The sequence below is a fragment of the Octopus bimaculoides genome, chromosome 3, assembly GCF_046866305.1.
Source record: "Octopus bimaculoides isolate indiv1 chromosome 3, ASM4686630v1, whole genome shotgun sequence".
Taxonomy (NCBI): domain Eukaryota; kingdom Metazoa; phylum Mollusca; class Cephalopoda; order Octopoda; family Octopodidae; genus Octopus; species Octopus bimaculoides.
The window spans coordinates 74265629-74288853 of NC_142930.1; the positions used below are offsets into that span (position 1 = coordinate 74265629).

A 23225-nucleotide genomic window follows, 5' to 3' on the forward strand; every position below is an offset into this window, starting at 1 on the left:
ACGATTTGACTGAGGACTGGTGCAACCGGATGGCTACACAAGGCTCCAATCTGATTTGGCAGAGTCTCTACAGCTGGATGCCCTTCCTAACGCCAACCACTCAGAGAGTGTAGTGGGTGCTTTTACGTGTCACCCGCACGAAAACGGCCACGCTCGAAATGGTGTCTTTTATGTGCCACCTGCACAAGAGCCAGTCCAGGAGCACTGGCAACGATCTCGCTCGAAAACCCTACAATGCCAGTCAGGCGGTACTGGCAATGGTCACGCTCAGGATGGTACATCTTATGTGCCACCCGCACAAGAGCCAGTCCAGGGGCACTGGCAACGATCTCACTTGGCTTGCCGGGTCTTCTCACGCACAGCACATTTCCAAAGGTCTCGGTCAGTAGTCATTGCCTCAGTGAGGCCCAATGTTCGAAGGTCTTGCCTCACCACCTCAGCCCAGGTCTTCCTGGGCCTACCTCTTCCATGGGTTCCCTCAACTGTTAGGGAGTGGCACTTTTTCACGCAGCTATCCTCATTCATTCTCACCACATGTCCAAACCAGCACAATCGTCTCTCTTGCACACCACTACTGACGCTTCTTATGTTCAGCTTTTCTCTCAAGATACTTACACTCTGATGGGTATGCACATTTACATTACAGACCCAGCGGAGCATACTGGCTTCATTCCTTGCAAGCTTACGCATGTCCTCAGCAGTCACAGCCCATGTTTCACTGCCATGTAGCATGGCTGTTCGTACACATGCGTCATACAGTCTGCCTTTTACCCTGAGTGAGAGTCCCTTTGTCGCCAGCAGAGGTAAGAGCTCTCTAAACTTTGCCCAGGTTATTCTTATTCTAGCAGTTACACTTTCAGCGCACCCACCCCCACTACTAACTTGGTCACCCAGATAGCGGAAGCTATCGACTACCTCTAGTTTTTCTCCCTGGAATGAGATAGAAGTTGTTTCCTGTTTGTTTACAGTCTTTATTGCACCTGATGGGCCGGGGGCTTTCCCTGTCTTCATACTCTTAATTGCTTTATCTACCCTGGTACTGTCAACTCGGATAGCTGGTCCCTCTGTTGGGTCGACATACGGCAGGCTCTCTTTCTCTCATTCATTCTCTTTATTAAGCAATCTATCGTAGTGGCATCTCCAGACCTCTTTCTTTGCAGCCTCATTTAGTGCAAGCGTACCATCATTCATGCGAACACATTTCTCTCCTACAACATCACTATTCTCTCTCCTACACTGTCTTGCAACACGAAATACCTCGATTCTTTGGTCCTCACGGCGCAGAACATTGGCAAATCTTTTCTTATCTGCTTCCCCTCTGGCTAAATAAACCTGTCGCCTAGCTTCCCTTCTGGCAGATTGGTACAATTATATATATATATATGATGGGCTTCTTTCAGTTTCCGTCTACCAAATCCACTCACAAGGCTTTGGTCAGCCTGAGGCTATAGTAGAAGACACTTGCCCAAGGTGCCATGCAGTAGGACTGAACCCTTGGTAAGCAAGCTACTTACCACATAGCCACTCCTATATATATATATATATATATATACATATACATTCACACAATAAAAACGATTCTTGAGAGAATCCGGTACTTGAATGACATGCACCAGGTAGGATTGAGTTAATCTGTGATCACCACCTTTAGTCAAATAAATATCCTGTAAAATATTCAGGTTGTGTGCACAGAGAAAACCACCCCTATGCATATTTAGCACCTAGGGACTGGTCCAAAGCACACATTTTGTTGATCATACATCGTTTGGTATACTCTAGAATGACCAACATGTCATGAATCCCTTTGGCATATTATGAGCAAATGAATAACAACGGAAGATGGATAAATGTCAGTTCATTACAACTGTTTCTTACATATTTTAAATAGATGAATGAGTACATTACATCATTGCAAAAAACTGTATTCATCAGATGATACATATAATTTTAAAACAATATAAGAACACTCCATGAACACTGTCGGAACACGATTGTTTTGAAATTATATGCATCTTCAAATGAATAAGGTTTTTTTCATTCATCTGTTAAAAATGCGTAAAAACAGCTATAATGAACTGATATTTATCCATTGTCTGTTGTTATTCATTTGCTTATATATATATATATATATATATATATATATAATCATAAATATATAGGGCTTAGCATGAGTTGCTTCACCAACATACTGAAAATTTAGAAATAGCAGTCAAAGAACTACTGATTCCAAACTACAAATTTTTCTCTAACGGATGGCGATATTTATGGCACACACAGAACAAAAACAGAAGAGAAAAACAAAAACAAACCTGCCTTTAGTTAATCATGTACGACGTTTCACGGTTAAGAGTATAAAGCTACTCTAACTCCGATCATCAGCATGATGTTCGATAAATTTGAAAGTGTCTATATACTCATGGGAATTTGACCATGCAACATCAAAAACACATGAGGAAGGCATTCACAAAATTTATTGGCTAGTAAGTTCAAACACTTCACCCCAAGAATCTATTCCATGTGCGCCACAAATAGTCCCGCATAAAAAGTCCCATATAAAAGGGTTGCAGTTTAACCATCCAATAAGAGACACCAATATAAATATACAGATATAGGGCAGGGAATTGCCAATTAGTAATAAAATTAATAATTAACAACTTTGCCAAGTAGTTCAGTATGAAAAAAACCTTTATCGGTAAGACCATTTATAATCATAAATATATAGGGCTTAGCATGAGTTGCTTCACCAACATACTGAAAATTTAGAAACAGCAGTCAAAGAACTACTGATTCCAAACTACAAATTTTTCTCTAACGGATGGTGATATTTATGGCACACACATGGCGCACATGGAATAGATTCTTGGGGTGAAGTGTTTGAACTTACTAGCCGATAAATTTTGTGAATGCCTTCCTCATGTGTTTTTGATGTTGCATGGTCAAATTCCCATGAGTATATAGACACTTTCAAACTTATCGAACATCATGCTGATGATCGGAGTTAGAGTAGCTTTATACTCTTAACCATGAAACGTCGTACATGATTAACTAAAGGCAGGTTTGTTTTTGCTTTTCTCTTCTGTTTTTTTTCTGTGTGTGCCATAAATATCGCCATCCATTAGAGAAAAATTTGTAGTTTGGAATCAGTAGTTCTTTGACTGCTGTTTCTAAATTTTCAGTATTTTGGTGAAGCAACTCATGCTAAGCCCTATATATTTATAATTATAAATGGTTTTACCGATAAAGGTTTTTTTCATACTGAACTACTTGGCAAAATTGTTAATTATTAATTTTATTACTAATTGGCAATTCCCTGCCCTATATCTATATATATATATATATATATATATATATATATATATATATACATATACATATGGAGCAATTTTGGTGAAGCATTGTGATATTACATTAAAGAGACTTGTTTGGTAAGGCTGGAACAATGTGTGAAGATATAAAGTAAACTACAAAAAGAAAGCAATGTAAAATTGGAGTTTTACCATATATTTCTCCATTTCAGGATTATGGCATCTCCTTCAGGATATGTGGATGAGTGAGGGGTTACTCAGATGTGCTGGGGAGGACAGTAACATGTGCAGATTGGTGTTGCTTTATGTTGCTCTTTTCTGTTATAGCTGGTCTCAGTTTGTTGATAAGGTGAGCCTCCAGGATTCTGAGATTGTCTCTATTGTGTTGATTTGTCCTGATGGATACCATAAAATCCTGCCTCTGCACTTCTGTAGGTGTTTTTTTTTACTTAAATGTCTGTGAGCATCCTATACTGGGAGCACCACTAGGAAACTGCATGCTTGCATCAAGGAACATATACAGACAGACACTTCAATCAAAAAACATCATCAGAAGTGCCAAATCCAGGTTTTCACAGTACCCATCAAGGCCACTCAGTGCAATAGAGACAATCTTAGAATAATGAAGGCCCTCCTTATCAACAAACTGAGACCACCTATAAACAACAGAAAAGAGCTACAAGAAGCAGAATGGTTACTAAAACAACACCAGCCTGCACATGTCATAGCCCTCACCCACACATCTGACCAATGACCTTTTTTCCATCATTTGTTTGTCTTGAAGAAAAGGTCATAATCCCCAAAAATAGAAATATAAGGTAAAACTCCAATTCTGTTCTGTTTTCTTTTCATAGTTTACATCTCATCTCACATTATTCAGGTCTTACCCAACAAGTCTCTTAAATATTTATCCAAAGGAAAATGTAATTCTCACCAGCTATATAAACCTACAGCTTTTCCACCAATAACTAGTTTGATAAATGCTAACACACAAAACTCTCAGCCCTATATATAAATATTTGTTGGCCTTCATTCAATTACTGTCTACTAAATCTATTCACAAGACCCTGGTCAGTCCAGGCTAAGTAGAAAACACTTGCCCAATTTCTCAAGGTGCTGTGCAGTAGAACTGAACATGAGACTATATAGTTGGGAAGCAAGTTTTTTTTTATCCAGATGGCAATGTCATAGGCTGTATGATTAACAAGTTTGCATATATATATATATATATATGCCAACGTCGTCTCCTTCATTGGACATGAAACTCTGCTTGCGAAGACCTGTTGGGGCAAGCGAAAGTAAAATCGTGATGGCATCTGTGCCCAGCGTCGCCTTTCTGGCACTTGTGCCCGCGGCATATGTAAGGACTTTTGAGCGAGATCGTTGCCAGTGCCCGTGGACTGGCTCTTGTGCAGGTGGCACGTAAAATACACCATTTTGAGCATGGCCGTTGCCAGTACCGCCTGACTGGCCTTCGTGCAGGTGGCACGTAAAAGCACCCACTACACACTCGGAGTGGTTGGCATTAGGAAGGGCATCCAGCTGTAGAAACTTTGCCAAATCAGATTGGAGCCTGGTGTAGCCATCTGGTTTCACCAGTCCTAAGTCAAATTGTCCAACCCATGCTAGAATGGAAAGTGGACGTTAAAGGATGATGATGATGATGATATATATACACACACACACATACATGTATATATACATATACACACACACACACACAAATGTATATATATGTAGGTATATCTTTTTCCTTTTTATTTTTTCAGTCTGTTTTGCCAAACACTAACACCGGTTGTCAAGCTGTGGTGTGGGACAAACATACACATGTATACGATGGGCTTCTAGTTTCTGTCCATCAAATTCACTCACAAGGTTTTGGTTGGCTTGAGGCTATGGCAGGGGATACTTGCTCAAGGTACCATGCAGTGGGATTCAACCCAAAATCATGTGGTTTACCTCACAGCCACTTCTGTACAATTTATAAACACACATACATGCATTCATTTTAAATATAACAACTGAAATTAAGGTCATCTTGTTTTTTGTTTTAACCTTAAAATAACAGTCATTGTGTTGTTATTCTCAATGAAGGTCTTTTGCATATGACAAAAAAATTGAATTGTTACCTGGGACAGCATTTGCAAAAGGGTGGAATTCATACTCCAGATGATGTTTGCTTTTATCTTCTTTAACCATTTTTCTCATTCGTCGAACATCATTTTCATAACTTCTGATTTGGTAGAGAGCCTCAGGGAAATTTTCAGCATTATAATCCTTGATTTCTTTGATATATTCTGCTGTGGAAACTCTAATGAGCTATAAATTATAAAATACAAAATGTATGAAGAAACTGCTGTGATTTTGAAACTTGAACTGATTGCTTGTTGAAATCTGTATGTGATGCGTGCATGTGTGTGTGCATGTGTGTGTGTGTGTGAGAGAGAGAGAGTGTGTGTGTGTGTATGTATGAGAGAGAGAGAGAGAAAGAGAGAGAGAAAAATTGTACATATGCCCCCAAAAGATAATACAATCATAGACATTCATAATATCAATCACAGAATATACAATACATAGATCATTCATACAAGATGAGTGATCTATCTATCTATCTATCTATCTATCTATCTATCTATATATATATATATATATATATATATATATATAGAGAGAGAGAGAGAGAGAGAGAGAGAGATGAATTAAGCAACTGGATATTTTCACTTTATTATGGAAAAAAATTAAAAGTGTCAGCTGCAATTTACAGACTGTACAATTCATGGTGGAAGCATTTACAGACTGTGTAATCCTTCATGATCCAGGTAATTGTCTTGTAGGAGTTACAGTGCTGAGCGAATGATGTCCAGTTTGTATGACTGAATGATTAAAACTGTGACACTTGTTTGTTTCCTAGAGGTAGAATCATAATTAAAATTAAATTTCTGAGAGTAGGTACCAACCATGTACACAGGTTGCTCTCTATCACACTCCAAGAGATTGGTTAAAAATATCCAAATTTTTAATAACGAAAACACGAAATGAACTGTATAATTGCTAATCATTGATTCTGTACTTTCTCTCTGTGAAATGATTTTCTTCAGATATAATGATGATTTGTAACTTTACTAAAAGCTCAAAAATTTGAGCTAAAAGTAAAGTTACACAGTTGAATAAATCAATCCCTACTACATATCCTGGTGCTTATTTTACTGACCAAACCTGGAAAGATGAGAGGTAAAGATGACCCTGGTGAGATCTGAAATCAAATATAAAAAGATGTAAGTAAATACCACTAAGTATTCACTCCAACTCTTAACCAATTCTGCCATTAATCATTATTTCAGATATAACAAACTAACACAAGAGTCATTTCATGGTTGCTCAACCTACTAGTAATGGTAGCTAAATTTTCCTGAATACATTCCATCTTTAGACATAATGATAAAACCTTCTTGGAACACTGGGCATTCAAAACACTAAACACTGACACATTACTCTCGATCAATATATTTTTGGAAAGTGTTAAACATATGGGTGCAGGCATGGCCTTAAGGTTAAAAAAAACTTGACCATTCGATGAATAGATGCCATTAAATGGCAGAGCTTGATCAAGTACTGAAGGTCATATGATTTTTAGCTGGTTGAGTAATTACATAGAAGCATCCTTGTTGGTTTGTCAAGTCAGAAATGAGGAATGACTGATATGCTTGATTAAAACCAGCACCCCAACACGGTCACAGTCTAATGAGTGAAACCAGTAAAAGAATATTACATCAGAATTTTTTTAAATCCAGGTAGGATGGTGTCTATAGTCCTTATTTAAAACTTCAGTAAACCCTCTAGTCCTGCATTTTGTTACAATATTTATATTGAAATATACTGACTTTGTTTCTATTAATTAAGAAACTAAAATGAAGAATTTATTAAAATAACTTTGTCATTATTAAGCTGGTGTTTGGAACAAATTAACAAGAAATTTTGATGGTAGACTTTTAAATTAGATCACTTTCAAATGGGAAATTTGTATCATAGAACTAAGGACAGTCTCAGACAGGTTGGTATCAAAAGGGTTAAAACAATTCTAGGCAGAACTTTTTGAGGGAAATGAAGAATTCTTTTTTTCCAAGGTTAAGATAAATTTTTTACTTCTCTTTTACCCTCTAAATTATCTCCTAATTTTAAATTTAGAGGTCGGTTCTTTTACATGAAGAGTCTTCAGATTTTAGAACAGCTTCTAGAATTATAAGAATAAGGTTCCCTTGTACTAGATTATTATTTTGGCAAAATGGATGGTAGAGTGGTGGAATCATTACGTTTCAGACAAAATACTTTGCAATATTTGTCCTTGCTAAGGTGGTGAGCTGGCAGAATTGTTAGCATGCCAGGCAAAATGCTTTGAGGCATTTCATTCATCTTTATGTCTTTAGTTCAAATTTTGCCAGGGTTGACTTTACCTTTCGTTCTTTTGGGATTGATCAAATAAATACCAGTTTAATACTGGGGTCAATGTAATTGACTTGACTCCCTCTCCTGAAATTGTTGGCCTTGTGCCAAAATTTGAAATCAATATTTGTCCTTACTTTTTGAATAGGAACTGTTTTTTAACCAAAATAATGGTAGTAATTCTCTTACCCACGGTGCCACTGATGAACACATCTCTTCTCTACTTGTCATCTCTAATCTATCATAATTCTCCTGAAATCCTGCACTATATCCTTTCACAATCATTCCTCCCCAGATTGTAACACTCTAGAATTCCATTTCTTGCTGTGTTTTCTGAACAAACATCAATCTTTCACTCACAGAAGTTGAAGTTCAACACAAGCCACACCAATCTCAGAATTAAAAAATACTGTGATTTTAATCCTATAAAGTCTTAGCTACAATTTTAACCTTTTAGCATTTAAACCAGCCATACCCAGCCCAAATATTCAACCTGTTTTATGCTGAAACTGGCCAGATCTGGCCTTTCACAACTAACCTGTAGTATCCTTTTACAAATAAACAATCACATCATCAAAATCTCAACTCTATGAAATTTAAAATGATGTGAATACATAAGCATGACATTTGACAGAGTAATCTGAATGCTAAAGGGTTAAAGAAAAACTATAGGAGGAAATAGCTGTTGTTGCCCAGAATGTGGTACCATAGAATTCAGACACAGTTTTTGGTGTCATGAAAGAGTTAGTAAATAGACGTTATCCATTTCTTCTTAAGCAAACTATGCACACAGTCTCTACTTTTCTGACTATTTAAAAAACATTACACACACACACACCGACATGCAGATAAACTCACTGCGATACAAAGATATACAAGCATTCTCACAGAAGCACACATACACATGAACCCATTTGCACACACATACATATATATGTACTCATACACAAGTACCTATGCATGCAGTTATACAGAGATGTTCATACACACATACACATATACACAAACACAAGACATAACTATGTGTAACATATACTTACCCGAATGTGCTGTGGTGTGCCAACAGCTTCATTTATGACTTCCATTTGGTCAGACAATAATGGTGGTGTTAATCCAAGGTTTTGTGCAGCATTTCTCTGGATGTTGTTTTCAAATGTCATCTGAGCAATAATTAATTCATAGGTACCGTAACTACGTGTCTGCAGGTAATAAACCTGTTTATAGTAATGTGTGAAGCCTTCAAAAGGTCGCCAGTCAACAGTCAGTTCATCGATACCTGTTCTGTAATTCTCCACGAAAGCTCTGATGTAGGTACTTTGGTTGAATGTTATCATATTACCAATTTCCACCTAATAATCATAAAAACAATACCAGAAAGGTTAATAATGACAGTTTCTATCAATGGCACATGGCAACACAATCGTTTTGGTAATAGGAGAAGGTTCAGCCAATTACAGTTTCTAATAGTTGGCACAGGTGTGGCTATGTAGTAAGAAGTTTCCTTCTCAACTATATGGTTCTGGGTTCAGTCCCACAAATGGTACCTTGTGCAAGCATCTTCTACTATCGTCTGAGGCTAACTAAAACTTGGAGCATGAAATATCCAAAAAAATACATTGTCAATTTATAGATGGGCTGAAAGTGTACTAGAAAATCCACTCTCAATTAGGAGTAGTAAATTGCATTGTAGCACAAGCTGAGCATGATATAGGAGCATGCTAGACATTCAAAACATTTGCATATCTGCTGTGTAAGAGAAGCATGGTGAAGGTGGTATGTTTGGAACTGCACTCAAAAATACAAATCACTTGATCCAAAAAAGGATGAAGTCTTAGTTGAAACAAATCTATTTCCTTTAAAAATCAATGAATAGTAGACTACTCTGAAGGAAAAGACAAGTGGGAAAATATGGAACTGGAATTTCAAATAGCAAACACATAACTTCCCTTCTGCCAGAAAAATTTAGTTACTCTTTTACTCTTTTACTCTTTTACTCTTTTACTCTTTTACTTGTTTCAGTCTTTTGACTGTGGCCATGCTGGAGCACCGCCTTTAGTCGAGCAAATCGACCCCAGGACTTATTCTTTACAAGCCTAGTACTTATTCTATTGGTTTCTTTTGCCGAACCGCTAAGTTACGGGGACATAAACACACCAACATCGGTTGTCAAGCGATGTTGGGGAGACAAACACAGACACACAAACACATATATATATATATATATATACATATATACGACGGGCTTCTTTCAGTTTCCGTCTACCAAATCCACTCACAAGGCTTTGGTCGGCCCGAGGCTATAGTAGAAGACACTTGCCGAAGGTGCCACGCAGTGGGACTGAACCCGGGACCATGTGGTTGGTAGGCAAGCTACTTACCACACAGCCACTCTTCTCAAAGAAAATTTGAATCATTGATATGTCCTGTGCTTATGAGAAAGTGTTTAGACAAGTCAAGAGAAACTGAGAAATGGCCACAGCATACTTTGGGTATATCTGAGATGGGAAGAAAGTATTACATGTGAATAATGTCACTTGTGATTAGTTGTTTGGAGAAATGACTGGAGTTGACAGACAAGTCAGCAAGTTAATTAGAAGAAAGTGAGTGGCTGGGCAAAATAAGAGCTGAGGAAGTATTTTACAGATGTGAATAGATGGGGCAACATATGTCTATGCACACACATACATGCATATATGTACAGACATACACACGCACATAAATAAGTACACACACACATATATACACACATATATATATACGTATTATATATATATATAAATATATATAGACACATATACACACACACACACACACACACACACACATATATATATATGCACACACACTCACACACATACATACAGGGTGTGATGGGTAAATTGTCACCATTATATATTTTTAATTTTGGACATAAGCATTGTTTTTGATTTTGTGTACTACTCAGTATAGTAGGGTCAGTTGGGCACCATCTATGAAAAAAAAAACACAGCACCATGACAATTCACTCTGCCAGAAATTTGGAAACAACATGCTGTATTCCTTGGCATTCATGCTGGAAGCTCCAATACAAACACTTCAGAGTATTTGGGTGTCAATCTGGGGACAGCACAATCTGATAGCATGTACCGAGAGTGATAAAATCAAACATCCAGTTAACATCATGGTGTTTGGAGTGATCACTAGTGATGGTGACATTATGCTTTCATTCACCAACTTAAACAAGGAGACTACCCAAAAGAGTTGCAGGAGATTTTGAAGTCGTCTGGAGGCCTGGTTGAAGCCAATGGCAATTTTATTGAATAATATTTTTATGTAATTTTGGTAAATATATCTGTTAAAATGAGATGTCAGTGTTATTTCCATTTTTGCATAATTTAGACGACAGTTTATTCACTGCGCCCTTCTGAATGTGACCGATGCCAGTGCTGCCTTGACTAGCTTCCGTGCCGGTGGCATGTGAAAAGCACCATCCGATCATGGTCGATGCCAGCTTCTCTGGCCCCTGTGCCAGTAGCATGTAAAAAGTACCCACTACACTCTTGGAGTGGTTGGCGTTAGGAAAGGCATCCAGCTGTAGAAACACTGCCAGATCAGATTGGGGCCTGGTGCAGCCTCCTGACTTCCCAGACAACAGCCAAACTGTCCAACCCATGCCAGCACGGAAAACAGACGTTAAACGATGATGATGATGATCATATATATAAATATATACACACACACACACACACACACACACATATATATATATCATATACATTACTTGACTCCATATATTGTGACTTAAATTTACACACAAACACATGCATGCACAAACAAACACACACACATACACACATGTGCAAACATCTGGAAAATGTATGCACAGATGTGAACAACCGAGGAAGAAGAAACTGAATTTTCCTGTTCTAAAACACTAACAAACTCTTGGTAGCCTGACATCATCTGGCTCAGTGTAGGTGTTGCTGCTGCTGCTGCCGCCGCCACCACTGCCGCCACCACCACCGCCACCACTGCCGCCACCACCACCACTACTACTACTGCTACTATAAAAAATGTTTCTAATATAGGAACAAAACTGTGACTGATACCAGTACCGCCTGATTAGCCCTCCTGCCAGTGGCACGTAAAAGCACCCACTACACTCTCGGAGTGATTGGTGCTAGGAAGGGCATCCAGCTGTAGAAACTTTGCCACATCAGATTGGAGACTGGTGCAGCCTTCTGGCTCGTCAGCCCTCAGCCAAACCGTCCAACCCATGCCAGCATGGAAAGCGGATGTTAAACAATGATGATGATGACGATGTGGTTAGTCAGTGACATCACCTCAGTACTTAACTGATACAACATTTTATCAACTGAAGAAGGATGAAAGGCAAAGATGACCTCATTGAGACTTCATCTTAAAACATGAGCCAGAAAAAATACGATGTGACATTTTGTTTGCTGTTCAAATAATTCAAAATAATGTTTTCTACTTTAGGCACAAGGTGAAGGGGCTAGTCGATTACATTGACCCCAGTGATCAACTGGTAACTTATTTCATTGACCTTGAAAGGATAAAAGGCGAAGTTGACCGTTGCAGGTTTTGAACATAAAGATGGACAAAATGCCTCTAAGCATTTATCTGGTATGGTAATGATTCTGTTGGCTCACCACCTTAACTCTATAGTATTCAGATTATTCTGTTAAATGTAATGCTTATTTATCCACATTGTTTTGAATTAATCATGCATCATCACACAGCTTCAAAATTTCCAGGATGTGATCATTTATTTTCAAATGATGTTGTAGGGTAGCTGTGAGAGGCCAGATGTGGTCAGTTTGGACATAAAACAGATGGAATATTTGAGCTGGATATGGCTGGTTTAAATGCTAAAGGGTTAAAATAATTCTGACAATGATCTCTTATATTGATGCAGAGCCACAAATTTAAAAGGATTAGTTATAATCTATTAGATAATCTCTTGACACATTACTGGTACATATTTTAACCCTTTTCTTGCAGAAGTCAGATATATCCACTCAAAATTTCATTACTCTTAATAGCAGAAAGCAGTTTTATATACCAATCTTTTTTTGATAAATGCCCAGTTCGAAACTTTTGTTGAGACATGTCAAGTTTATTGAGGCAATGTGACTTGCAGAAAATACAAATTCTATCTTTTGGTAGATATCTAACATCATTGCTGGAATAACCATGAAATTGGATTTCACAGGTAAAAGGTTAAGGAACCAACAGGTATAAAAATGCAAAGTTGACACTAATAGGGTTTGAAGTCAGAATATAAAGGAGCAAAACTAAAAGCAATAAGGCACTTTTCCCTTTAACAATGTTTTTCTTACTTTGGCACAAGGTGACACGTATAATATTATTTTTTTATTTTAAGGACCCAGAAGAGATGAAAGACTGCATTTCATCTCTTCTGGGTGGAAACCACCAATGCAATACTGAACTAATGAAGCAAACCATAATCTGGTTGCTTGACCTGCCATAAATAGTAGCTAAATTTCCCTCAAGTCACACTGTACCAAATAAGGCAAAGGCACTTAAGATAATTCTTTCTACTTTCTGCTATAGGTACAATGATTGAAATCTGTGCGAGAGAGAGAGGGGGGGGAGGGTGTGTGCTAGTCAATTACCTCAACCTCAGTGCTCAACTGGTACTTATTTTATTGATCCTGAAAGGACAAATGACAAAGTCAGCCTCTGTAGAATTTAGGCTCAGGAGGACCAGAAGTAGTGCTACTAAGCACATTTTGTCTGGTGTACTAACAGTTCATCTTGAATGACACTTTAGATAGTACAAGTCTTCATAATATGCCTTAAAAAGATGGATGGTCACAGGTGGCCTTTTGTCTTATGGCTGCTCCAACATGGCTAATCTAGTGGCAAATAACAACAACAATGACCATTGCAATACAAAAAAGTGAGTGGAAACCCCCCCACCCAAAATCAAACTTACTGCTAAACATTCTCCTTCATATAAAAGCCCCATGTACGAGGCAGCATCACCATCACACAAGTTGATGTGAGTCAGTAGATTTTCTTCATTCAGGCTTACAATGAAGGAATCATTGGTATTACTTGCTTCAAATTTAGATTTCCCCATTTCATAGAATGCACTGAAACACAAAAAAAGAAAAAGATTCATAGAGTTAACTACCGTATATAATCATAGATAGGTTGTACTTTTTTATACCAAAAATTTCGATAAAAATCGGGTGCAACTTATTCACTTGACAGAAGAGGGATCTGAAATTGACAGCTGCATATCAATAATCAAGTTGATTTATCAATTAGACTACTTCCATAAAGCCACTTCTGCAAAAATGTTTAAATATTTGTAAGCTCAGTTTTGAAATAAAGGTGAATATTTGATAACGTTTAACAAATACTAGTTAAATTTACGTTATAAAGGGGTCATTTTAACTCCCCAGATTATGGTGTGACCTGTCTGCGACTCAACTGCAAATACCTACTTTGACAACCCCAAACTAAGGGTGTGATCTATCCAATGGTGCAACTTATCCACAAATATATACAGTAATAATATTTGATATTGGCACAAAGTCACATCATTTATCTTTTATCATTTATCCATTACTTGTTTCAGTTACTGGACTGCGACCATGCTGAGGCACCACCTCGAAGAATTTAGTCTAACAAAGCCACCCTAGTACTTAGTTTTAAGTCTGGTATTTATTCTATTGGTCTCTTTTGCCAAAATGACTGTTACAGGAATGTAAACAAACCAGCACTGGTTGTCAAAAGGTAGAGGGATAAACACAAAGACATACACATACATACATACATAAACACACACACACACACATATACATACAAAGGGCTTCCACACAGCTTCCATCTAACAAACCATAAGATCATTTGCATCACAGAACTCCAGCAGCCTGGTTCCCTCCTCATTGCAGGACCAAAACCATAGCCTCCATGTACGCCATGGAAGCCCCCTGCATATTGTCCAACAAACCCATTGAAGTCACCAGCCACAAAGAGAGGGTCCCTGTCATTTGTCGACGAGGTAGTCTGCAAGAGGGTGTCATAAAAACATGCAAAAGCTGGAAAGAAATGAAACCAGCAAGCTCTACGGGATGGGTTATGTCAGTGTGCATGTACAACAGAGTGTAAGTGATTTGAGAGAAAAGTTGGGTATATGAGGCATCAGATGTCATATGGAAGAGAGCAGACAGTGCTGGTATAGTCATATGATGTGTATAGATAGTGGACAGCTGCATCAAGAAGTGCTGATGTCTCATTGAGGAAGGAAAGTGTGGAAGGGATAGACCCAAAAAGATGTGGAATGAAATGGTGAGAATTGACCTTCAGACTTTGGGCTTCACTGAGGAGATGACAAAGGACTGAGTCCTCTGGTGGTTTGCTGTGCTTGAAAAACACATCAAGCTAAGTAAAATCATGATTGTCCATACATACAAGCATGTCCTCTACATCCCTCTCTCAGTTATGAGGTCCAAGTTTTGCAGGCTCATGGGTGCTGGTGCCTTGTAAAAACCCTCCATGCTGGTGACATATAAAAGCACCTGTGCCAATGCCACGTAACAGTGTCTGTGCCAGTGCCGTGTAACAACATCTGTGCCATTGCTATGTTAAAAGCACCCAGTACACTCTATGAAGTGGTTGGCATTAGGAAGGGTATCCAGTCATAGTAATCATGCCAAAACAGACAAAATGGAACCCTGGCCTGCTCCTGTCAAACTGTCCAACCCATGCCAGCATGGAGAACAAGCATTAAATGATTATTATTATTATTATTATTATTATTATATTTGTCCTCATCTTGTTTGTTGTTAACACGTTTCGGTCGATATACCCTCCAGCTTTCATCAGGTGTCTCGGGGAAATTTCGAACCTGGGTTCTCATTCCTAAAGTATTTTTTGTTGTTGTTGTTGTTGTTATTATTATTATTATTATTATTATTATTATTATTATTATTATTATTATTATTATTATTATTATTATTATTATCATCATCATTATTCAGGTCAAAGCCTGGAATTGCCTGCGGGCATATGGTATAGTGGTTAAGACTGCAGGCTACTAACCCCAAGATTCCAAGTTCAATTCTAGGCAGTGACCTGAATAATAATAATAATAATAATAATAATAACAACATCGAATATTTCCTTAGGAATGAGAACCCAGATTCGAGATTTCACCAAGACACCTGACGAAGGCTGGAGGGTGCATCAGCTGAAACGTTGTGTTAACAACAAACAAGATGAGGACAAATATCCGTCAAATGTAAATAATGTAAATAATGATTGTTATTATTATTATTATTATTATTATTATTACTCTTTTTTTTTTTTGCAGTGGGTATCATGCTTAGACATTTTAAACTAACTGTACTATATGACAGCTATTTATTTTATCTATTGCAGAAGGATGAAAGAGAAAAAAATTAACCTCGATAGAATTTGAACTCAGAAAATTAGGTGATGTAGTTTAATAACACAAACATTTTTTATCTAACACTATTAATTTTGCTTTTCACATTGCTCTAGGCCATATATTTGTGGAAGGAACCATTTTTTTAATTATTAGTTTGGTCTGAAAGAAAGAGCCATGTCCACTAATTTCAATGAAATCAATTACTTTAACATTCCTCTTGAACATTTTGAAAGTTGACAAAAGCAGGAAAAACATGTACATGAAGAAAATTCTATAGGATGAGTTCTAGAAAAGAAGAACATGTGGGGCCCTGAAGGTGGGAACTAGATACAATATGAATAATGAAGAGAAGAGATGAGAAAAGAGAGGCTATTGTTACAGCAGCTGAAAAGTAGAGAGAGGAGACAGTAACTGGCACTCCATCTCTTATGATAAGTGTTCCAGTTGATCTGATCAGCAGAACAGCTTGCTTGTGAAATTAATGTGCAAGTGGTTGAGCACTGCATAGACACACGTACACTTAATATAGTTCTCATGGAGATTCAGAGGGACACAGGATGTGATAAGGCTGGTCCTTTGAATTACAGGTACAAATCATTTTTTGCCAGCTGAGTGGACTGGAGCAACGTGAAATAAAGTGTCTTGCTCAAGGACATGTGCTGCTGGGAATTGGCCTTATGATTGTGAGCTGAATACCCTAACCACTAAGCCACGTATCTTCACAGAACATTAGTAGATGATGCTGGAGTTTGATTGTGCATGACTTGATGCTAATTGGTTGAATGACCCATCACTGGATGTGGTCTAGGATATGTGTGTGCATATGTGCTTGTGTGTGAGTACGTGTGTGTGTGTGTGTGTGTGTGTACATGCCTGCGTGTATGTGTGTGTGCATACGTGTGTGTGTGTGCATACGTGTGTGTGTGTACGTGTGTGTGTGTCTGTGTTTGTGTGTGTGTGTGTCTAGCAGCAGTATCATCCAAGATGTGAGAGCATTCCAAATCTGAGTACGCAAAGGAGGAATAAAGAAAAAAAGAAAAATACTTACCAATCTTGGTGAAAAACTTGTTGTTTACCACGAAGGGTGACGTATCTATAAGCACATTCCCCAAGTTCTACAGGCTTTTTAAATCGTTGAATATAATCAAAGGATAACACATTGAAGTTGGTTGCTAGACACAAGACAATCCTACAGGTAAAAAAAAAAAATTAAAAACTTCAGTATAAATAAAATTGATTTGGGTAGACAAAAAATTCCAGAGTTATACAACAAAGGGAAATCATATTCTTTTATTTCTTTTAGTCATTTGAGTGCAGCCATGCTGGAGCACCACCTTTTTAGTCAAACAAATTGACCCCAGGACTTATTCTTTGTAAGCCTAGTACTTATTCTATCGGTCTATTTTGCTGAATTGCTAAGTTACGGGGATGTAACACACCAACATCGGTTGTCAAGCAATGGTGGGGGACAAACACAGACACACACACACACACACACACACAATTACAATATCCATGATAACCATCCAAAAAACAACAGCAGCAACAATTCAAATAATAAACTGAGAACACCTAGTGATAATAAAATGATAATATTGACAACCAAAATACCGAACAGAACCAATCCCTCCAGTGCCCAATGTACACAAGCCAACAAAAGCAAAAAGTTATGCTCATGTAGAGATAGATCCAGTTGCCCTTTGGATAACCAATGTATAACTAAGAATGTAGTATACAAGTGCACTATAAACACTAGAGAAGGCCCCTACATACATATCGGGGCATCAGCCGATTTTTTCAAAAACCAATACCACAACCACATCGCCAGCTTTCGAAATATCCTTAAACAATATGTAACATCACTGGTCGATTTTATCTGGAGGCTTAAGGAAGCAAAGACAAAATACAACCTTACATGGTCCATACTTAGACACATGATCCCTTCAACACTATATTCCACAAATGCCAATTATGCACCGAGGAGTCACTCTCAATAATGTTAACAAAGGAGTTCATTATAAATAAATTCACTGAGCAATTACCCAGATGCCTACACACAGCTAATCATACATTCATATATTACAATCTAGACCATACATAACTTGATGTATACATGGTGCCCTAATACACATAAACTTGAGGAACTATGTTTGAATAACTTGTATTTGACATATGATCTTGCAATCTAGATTCATATATGTATATACATAATATATCTGTATATGTATGCATATATATATATATGTATATATGTGTATGTATATATATATATATATATATATGGAAAGCCCCCGGCCCATCAGGAATCACTGCAGAGATGCTCAAAATATTTGGCAGTGTTGGCTATAGCCTAGTCACCCGTATTACGAACCAGGTGATACACGAAGGAGTCATACCCAATGACTGGTGTAGCAGCATCATAGTCAACTGCTACAAAGGTAAAGGTGACGCTTTAGATACAAATAATTACAGAGGCATCAAGCTGTTAGATCAGGTTATGAAAGTTACAGAGAGGGTCATAGCCCAACTAATTAGGGAGCGAATCAATTTAAATGAGATGCAGTTTGGGTTCGTGCCAGGTAAAAACACTACTGATGCCTTATTTCTAGTGAGACAGTTGCAGGAGAAATACCTAGCTAAGGATAAACCTCTGTACCTGGCTTTCGTTGACATGGAGAAAGCCTTTGACAGGGTCCCCCGATCCCTTATCTGGTGGTCAATGAGGAAACTTGGGATAGAAGAATGGTTAGTGAGAGCTGTGCGAGCCATGTACAGAGATGCTGCCAGTAATGTGAGGGTTGGAAATGAGTACAGCAATGAATTCCGGGTAGAGGTAGGGGTCCACCAAGGTTCCGTCCTCAGCCCCCTCTTATTTATCATAGTCCTCCAGGCAATCACAGAGGAGTTCAAGACAGGTTGCCCCTGGGAGCTCCTCTATGCTGATGACCTTGCCCTAATTGCGGAGTCACTATCAGAACTAGAGGAGAAGTTTCAGCTGTGGAAGCAAGGTCTAGAATTGAAGGGCCTTAGAATCAACCTAGCTAAAACCAAAATCCTAATAAGTAGGAAGGTAGATAAAACACAAACCCCTTCAGGTAGATGGCCCTGCTCAGTATGTAGAAAAGGAGTAGGTAGTAACTCTATAAGATGTACCCGGTGCAAGCTATGGACACATAAGAGGTGCAGCAACATCAAAGGCAGGTTAACTAGCAAGTTAGTTTTTGTTTGTGGCAGATGTTCAGGTGCAATAAAGACTGTAAACAAACAGGAAACAACTTCTATCTCATTCCAGGGTGAAAAACTAGAGGTAGTCGATAGCTTCCGCTATCTGGGCGACCAAGTTAGTAGTGGGGGTGGGTGCGCTGAAAGTGTAGCTGCTAGAATAAGAATAGCCTGGGCAAAGTTTAGAGAGCTCTTACCCCTGCTGGCGACAAAGGGACTCTCACTCAGAGTAAAAGGCAGACTGTATGACGCATGCGTACGAACAGCCATGCTACATGGCAGTGAAACATGGGCTGTAACTGCTGAGGACATACGTAAGCTCGCAAGGAATGAAGCCAGTATGCTCCGTTGGATGTGTAATGTCAATGTGAATACCCGTCAGAGTGTAAGTATCTTGAGAGAAAAGCTGAACATTAGAAGCATCAGTTGTGGTGTGCAAGAGAGACGATTGCGCTGGTATGGACATGTGGTGAGAATGGATGAGGATAGCTGCGTGAAAAAGTGCCACACCCTAACAGTTGAGGGAACCCGTGGAAGAGGTAGGCCCAGGAAGACCTGGGCTGAGGTGGTGAGGCAAGACCTTCGTACATTGGGCCTCACCGAGGCGATGACTACTGACCGAGACCTTTGGAAATGTGCTGTGCGTGAGAAGACCAGGCAAGCCAAGTAAGATCGTTGCCAGTGCCCCTGGACTGGTTCTTGTGCGGGTGGCACATGAGATGCACCATTTTGAGCGTGGCCGTTGCCAGTACCGCCTGACTGGCTCCCGTAGGATTTTCGAGCGAGATCGTTGCCAGTGCCCCTGGACTGGCTTGTGCGGGTGGCACATAAAAGACACCATTTCGAGCGTGGCCGTTTTCGTGCGGGTGGTTGCCGTTAGGAAGGGCATCCAGCTGTAGAAACTCTGCCAAATTAGACTGGAGCCTGGTGTTGCCATCCGGTTTCACCAGTCCTCAGTCAAATCGTCCAACCCATGCTAGCATGGAAAGCAGACGTTAAACGATGATGATGATGATATATATATATATATATATATATATATATATATATATATATATGTGTATATATGTGTGTATATGCATATATGTGTATGTGTATATATGTGTGTGTATGTGTATATGTACATATATATATCTATATATATGTCTACATATTCATCTGTGCACATTTGCGCTTTTGTAGGTGTATGTATATATTAGTGTGAATTTGTGTATATGTGTACGTGGGCATGTGTTTATGTGTGTATATGCATACATATATGTATGCATATATTCCGAGCTGGAGTGAACTACTGCCATGTCTAGCAGGCAAGTATCCACCACTGAGGATGACTAAAGAGAGGTCAAAACAATATGGTCTGGTGGTCTTGTATTCCATCATAAATACCTGGACTCATGTTCTCATGTGTGTGCAACAATGCAGTTAAATTCCTTTGCATACTATTTATTCCAGTCTGTACCATGTGGCAAAAGTTAAACTGAAATATATGGACTTGGACATACTGGAGAAATTGGAAACTGACAGAGTTGATCAACTTAAGCAGGCTTTTATTGAGTCGATACCCCTACCACAATAATCTTCTTCTACATCTGCCACATCAGAACAATCCAAACAAGAAAATATCTCATTATCCAACAACATGGCATATCACACAGACAAGGTAAGCAAAAGTGGCAGATGAGTCCATTGATCAGCTAAATGCATCCAAACGTAATCTGAACATTCACACAATGTCCCAGAAATAAGTTCTACAGACACAGCACAGCTTTTCTCTTCTCCCAGTCAACAATTGCATTATTAACAACTTTCATTGTAAATAGCCAAGACAAATATCATGTCTGGCAATAAACATTAAGGTTGAAAATTCATGGGTTTCCTTCATGAGTTCAGTTATTATTCATGTAGCCAACAACATTCTACATGTACACCACAACACGTTTAAAGTGCTTTCTGTTCCTCTGAAATAGCTAACTGCATACTTTTCTCACTTGTATCCACTCACTTTACTCGTCGCTCCTTATTCTATCATCCACACTGTGTCCAATATCTATACCTTGCACAAACACCTTTTCCAGTCTTTTCCCCCCACAAATATCCTCTCGTATTCCTTCACTTATGTTTTCCTTTTAGTCCTTTTGATCCCAAATTTCTATTGAAATGCATTGCCTTTGTTTTGATTAAATTTGAAAATAATAAAGAATTTAGTAAAAAAATGTTGTCGTTTTTAAGCTGATGTTTGGAACATAAACTAACATGAAATTTTGATGGAAGGTTTTAACTTAAATCACTTTAAAACAAGAAAACCAAGAGTGGGTGGAATTCTGGTTTAAGCACCCCATATAATCCTTCATAACTAAAATTTCCACTCTTTTTTAATTTTAAATTAGAGTTTAAAATACAGAAAGTCTGAATTTTTTGCTTAAATCCCAGCAATGGAGCACTCTTGGGTGCATTATCATTCCATTAACTGTGTTTATGGGGGAAAAAATATTGAAAAACATCAGTACATATTAGAGTGACAAAGAAACAAAGAAGGTATCAGGTGGTCATGAGATGTGCTAAAAACAACAGTGAAATTGCCCTTAAATCACACACACACACAAATTTTTTTCCCCATTATCATACAAATTTCTGTGTACAGATCACAAATGTGCAAAAGATTGTGAGGGGTTATATGGAATGCTTAAACCAGAATTCCATCCAAGAATGTTCTTAGGTGATTTGGTATCAAAAGGGTTAAACACTGACCTAGAAATGTTCAAGCTGAATATCAACCACACCAGTATCACAAGTCTGGTAGTGGCAGCTACAAAGGGCATGGTTATTGTTGCTATTCTTCTGGTTAATATACCATAGAATGGTGAAGTTTACAACTGCAGGCAGTGGAAGAAAAGTGTGTTGTGTTTCACTGGTATGATGTACCTTTATATTAGCTATGGTCATACATCAACATGTCCAAAATTAAAGACATTTAGTTTTAATGCCAAGTAAATAATTAAATTGGAATATTTCCATGTAGTTATTCAAACTTAAGACGTCTGATGTTATTCAAAATGACACTTTGGTTTTATAGTTTCTATGTAAAGAGTAAATGGGGAGGAACTGATCTCTGATAAATAGTCTTTGAAAGCAAAATGTATGTATATGAATGTGTGTGTGTGTGTGTGTGTAAGAGAGAGAGAAAGAAAGAGAGAGACTAAGTATTCATGCCTACTTGAGTTTTCTCCCTTCTGCTTTTCATCATCATAAGGATGATAAAATGAAAACCAGACAAAATAACACACTATATAAAAGGCTAAAAATCTTAAGGAGTGGTACCCTAGCTGGGCAGAGTTACAATAACTGAAATTAGCAAGAAATAGAATACACTAACATATGCAATACACACAAACACACACACTCACGCACACATGTATTGATTTTTGTTTTTATCTCAAGCTATATGTAAAAACAATTTAACATTATACAATAGGATTACTCAATACTTTTTAGTGGAGTACATATTTATTAACTTTTACAAAGAAAAGGTTGTCGGTGACTTCGAAGTTTCAGCTTGCTTGTCTTCATTATGTGTGTGTGTGTGTGTGTGTGTGTGTGTGTGTGTGTGTGTGTATATATATATATATATATATATATATGTCAGTAAAAATAAATACAAAAAAAGGGGTTTTGTATGATTGTGTATAGAGGAATATATTATTTTGTTTAAAAGAGTTCCAACTCTGTCTGTTTTTTATGTTTTATTTATATTCTTGTAAAATTAATGTGGGATATGGAATATATTATTTTGTTTAAAAGAGTTCCAACTCTGTCTGTTTTTTATGTTTTAT

General features: G+C 38.0%; 1 protein-coding gene across 2 annotated transcripts in view; it reads right to left on the reverse strand.

The window, feature by feature from the left end:
* Positions 1-23225, reverse strand: part of LOC106875386 (uncharacterized) — a 113128-nt gene that overhangs the window by 17243 nt on the left and 72660 nt on the right. For both annotated transcript variants that reach the window (XM_052966335.2, XM_014923496.3), the window contains exons 2-5: positions 17222-17362; positions 13708-13867; positions 8786-9094; positions 5435-5624 (exon numbers count right to left, since the gene is read on the reverse strand). In XM_052966335.2, the coding sequence (XP_052822295.1) occupies positions 5435-5624; positions 8786-9094; positions 13708-13854 (646 nt within the window). In that variant the 5' untranslated portion in view covers positions 13855-13867; positions 17222-17362. The remainder of the gene's footprint in view (positions 1-5434; positions 5625-8785; positions 9095-13707; positions 13868-17221; positions 17363-23225) is intronic.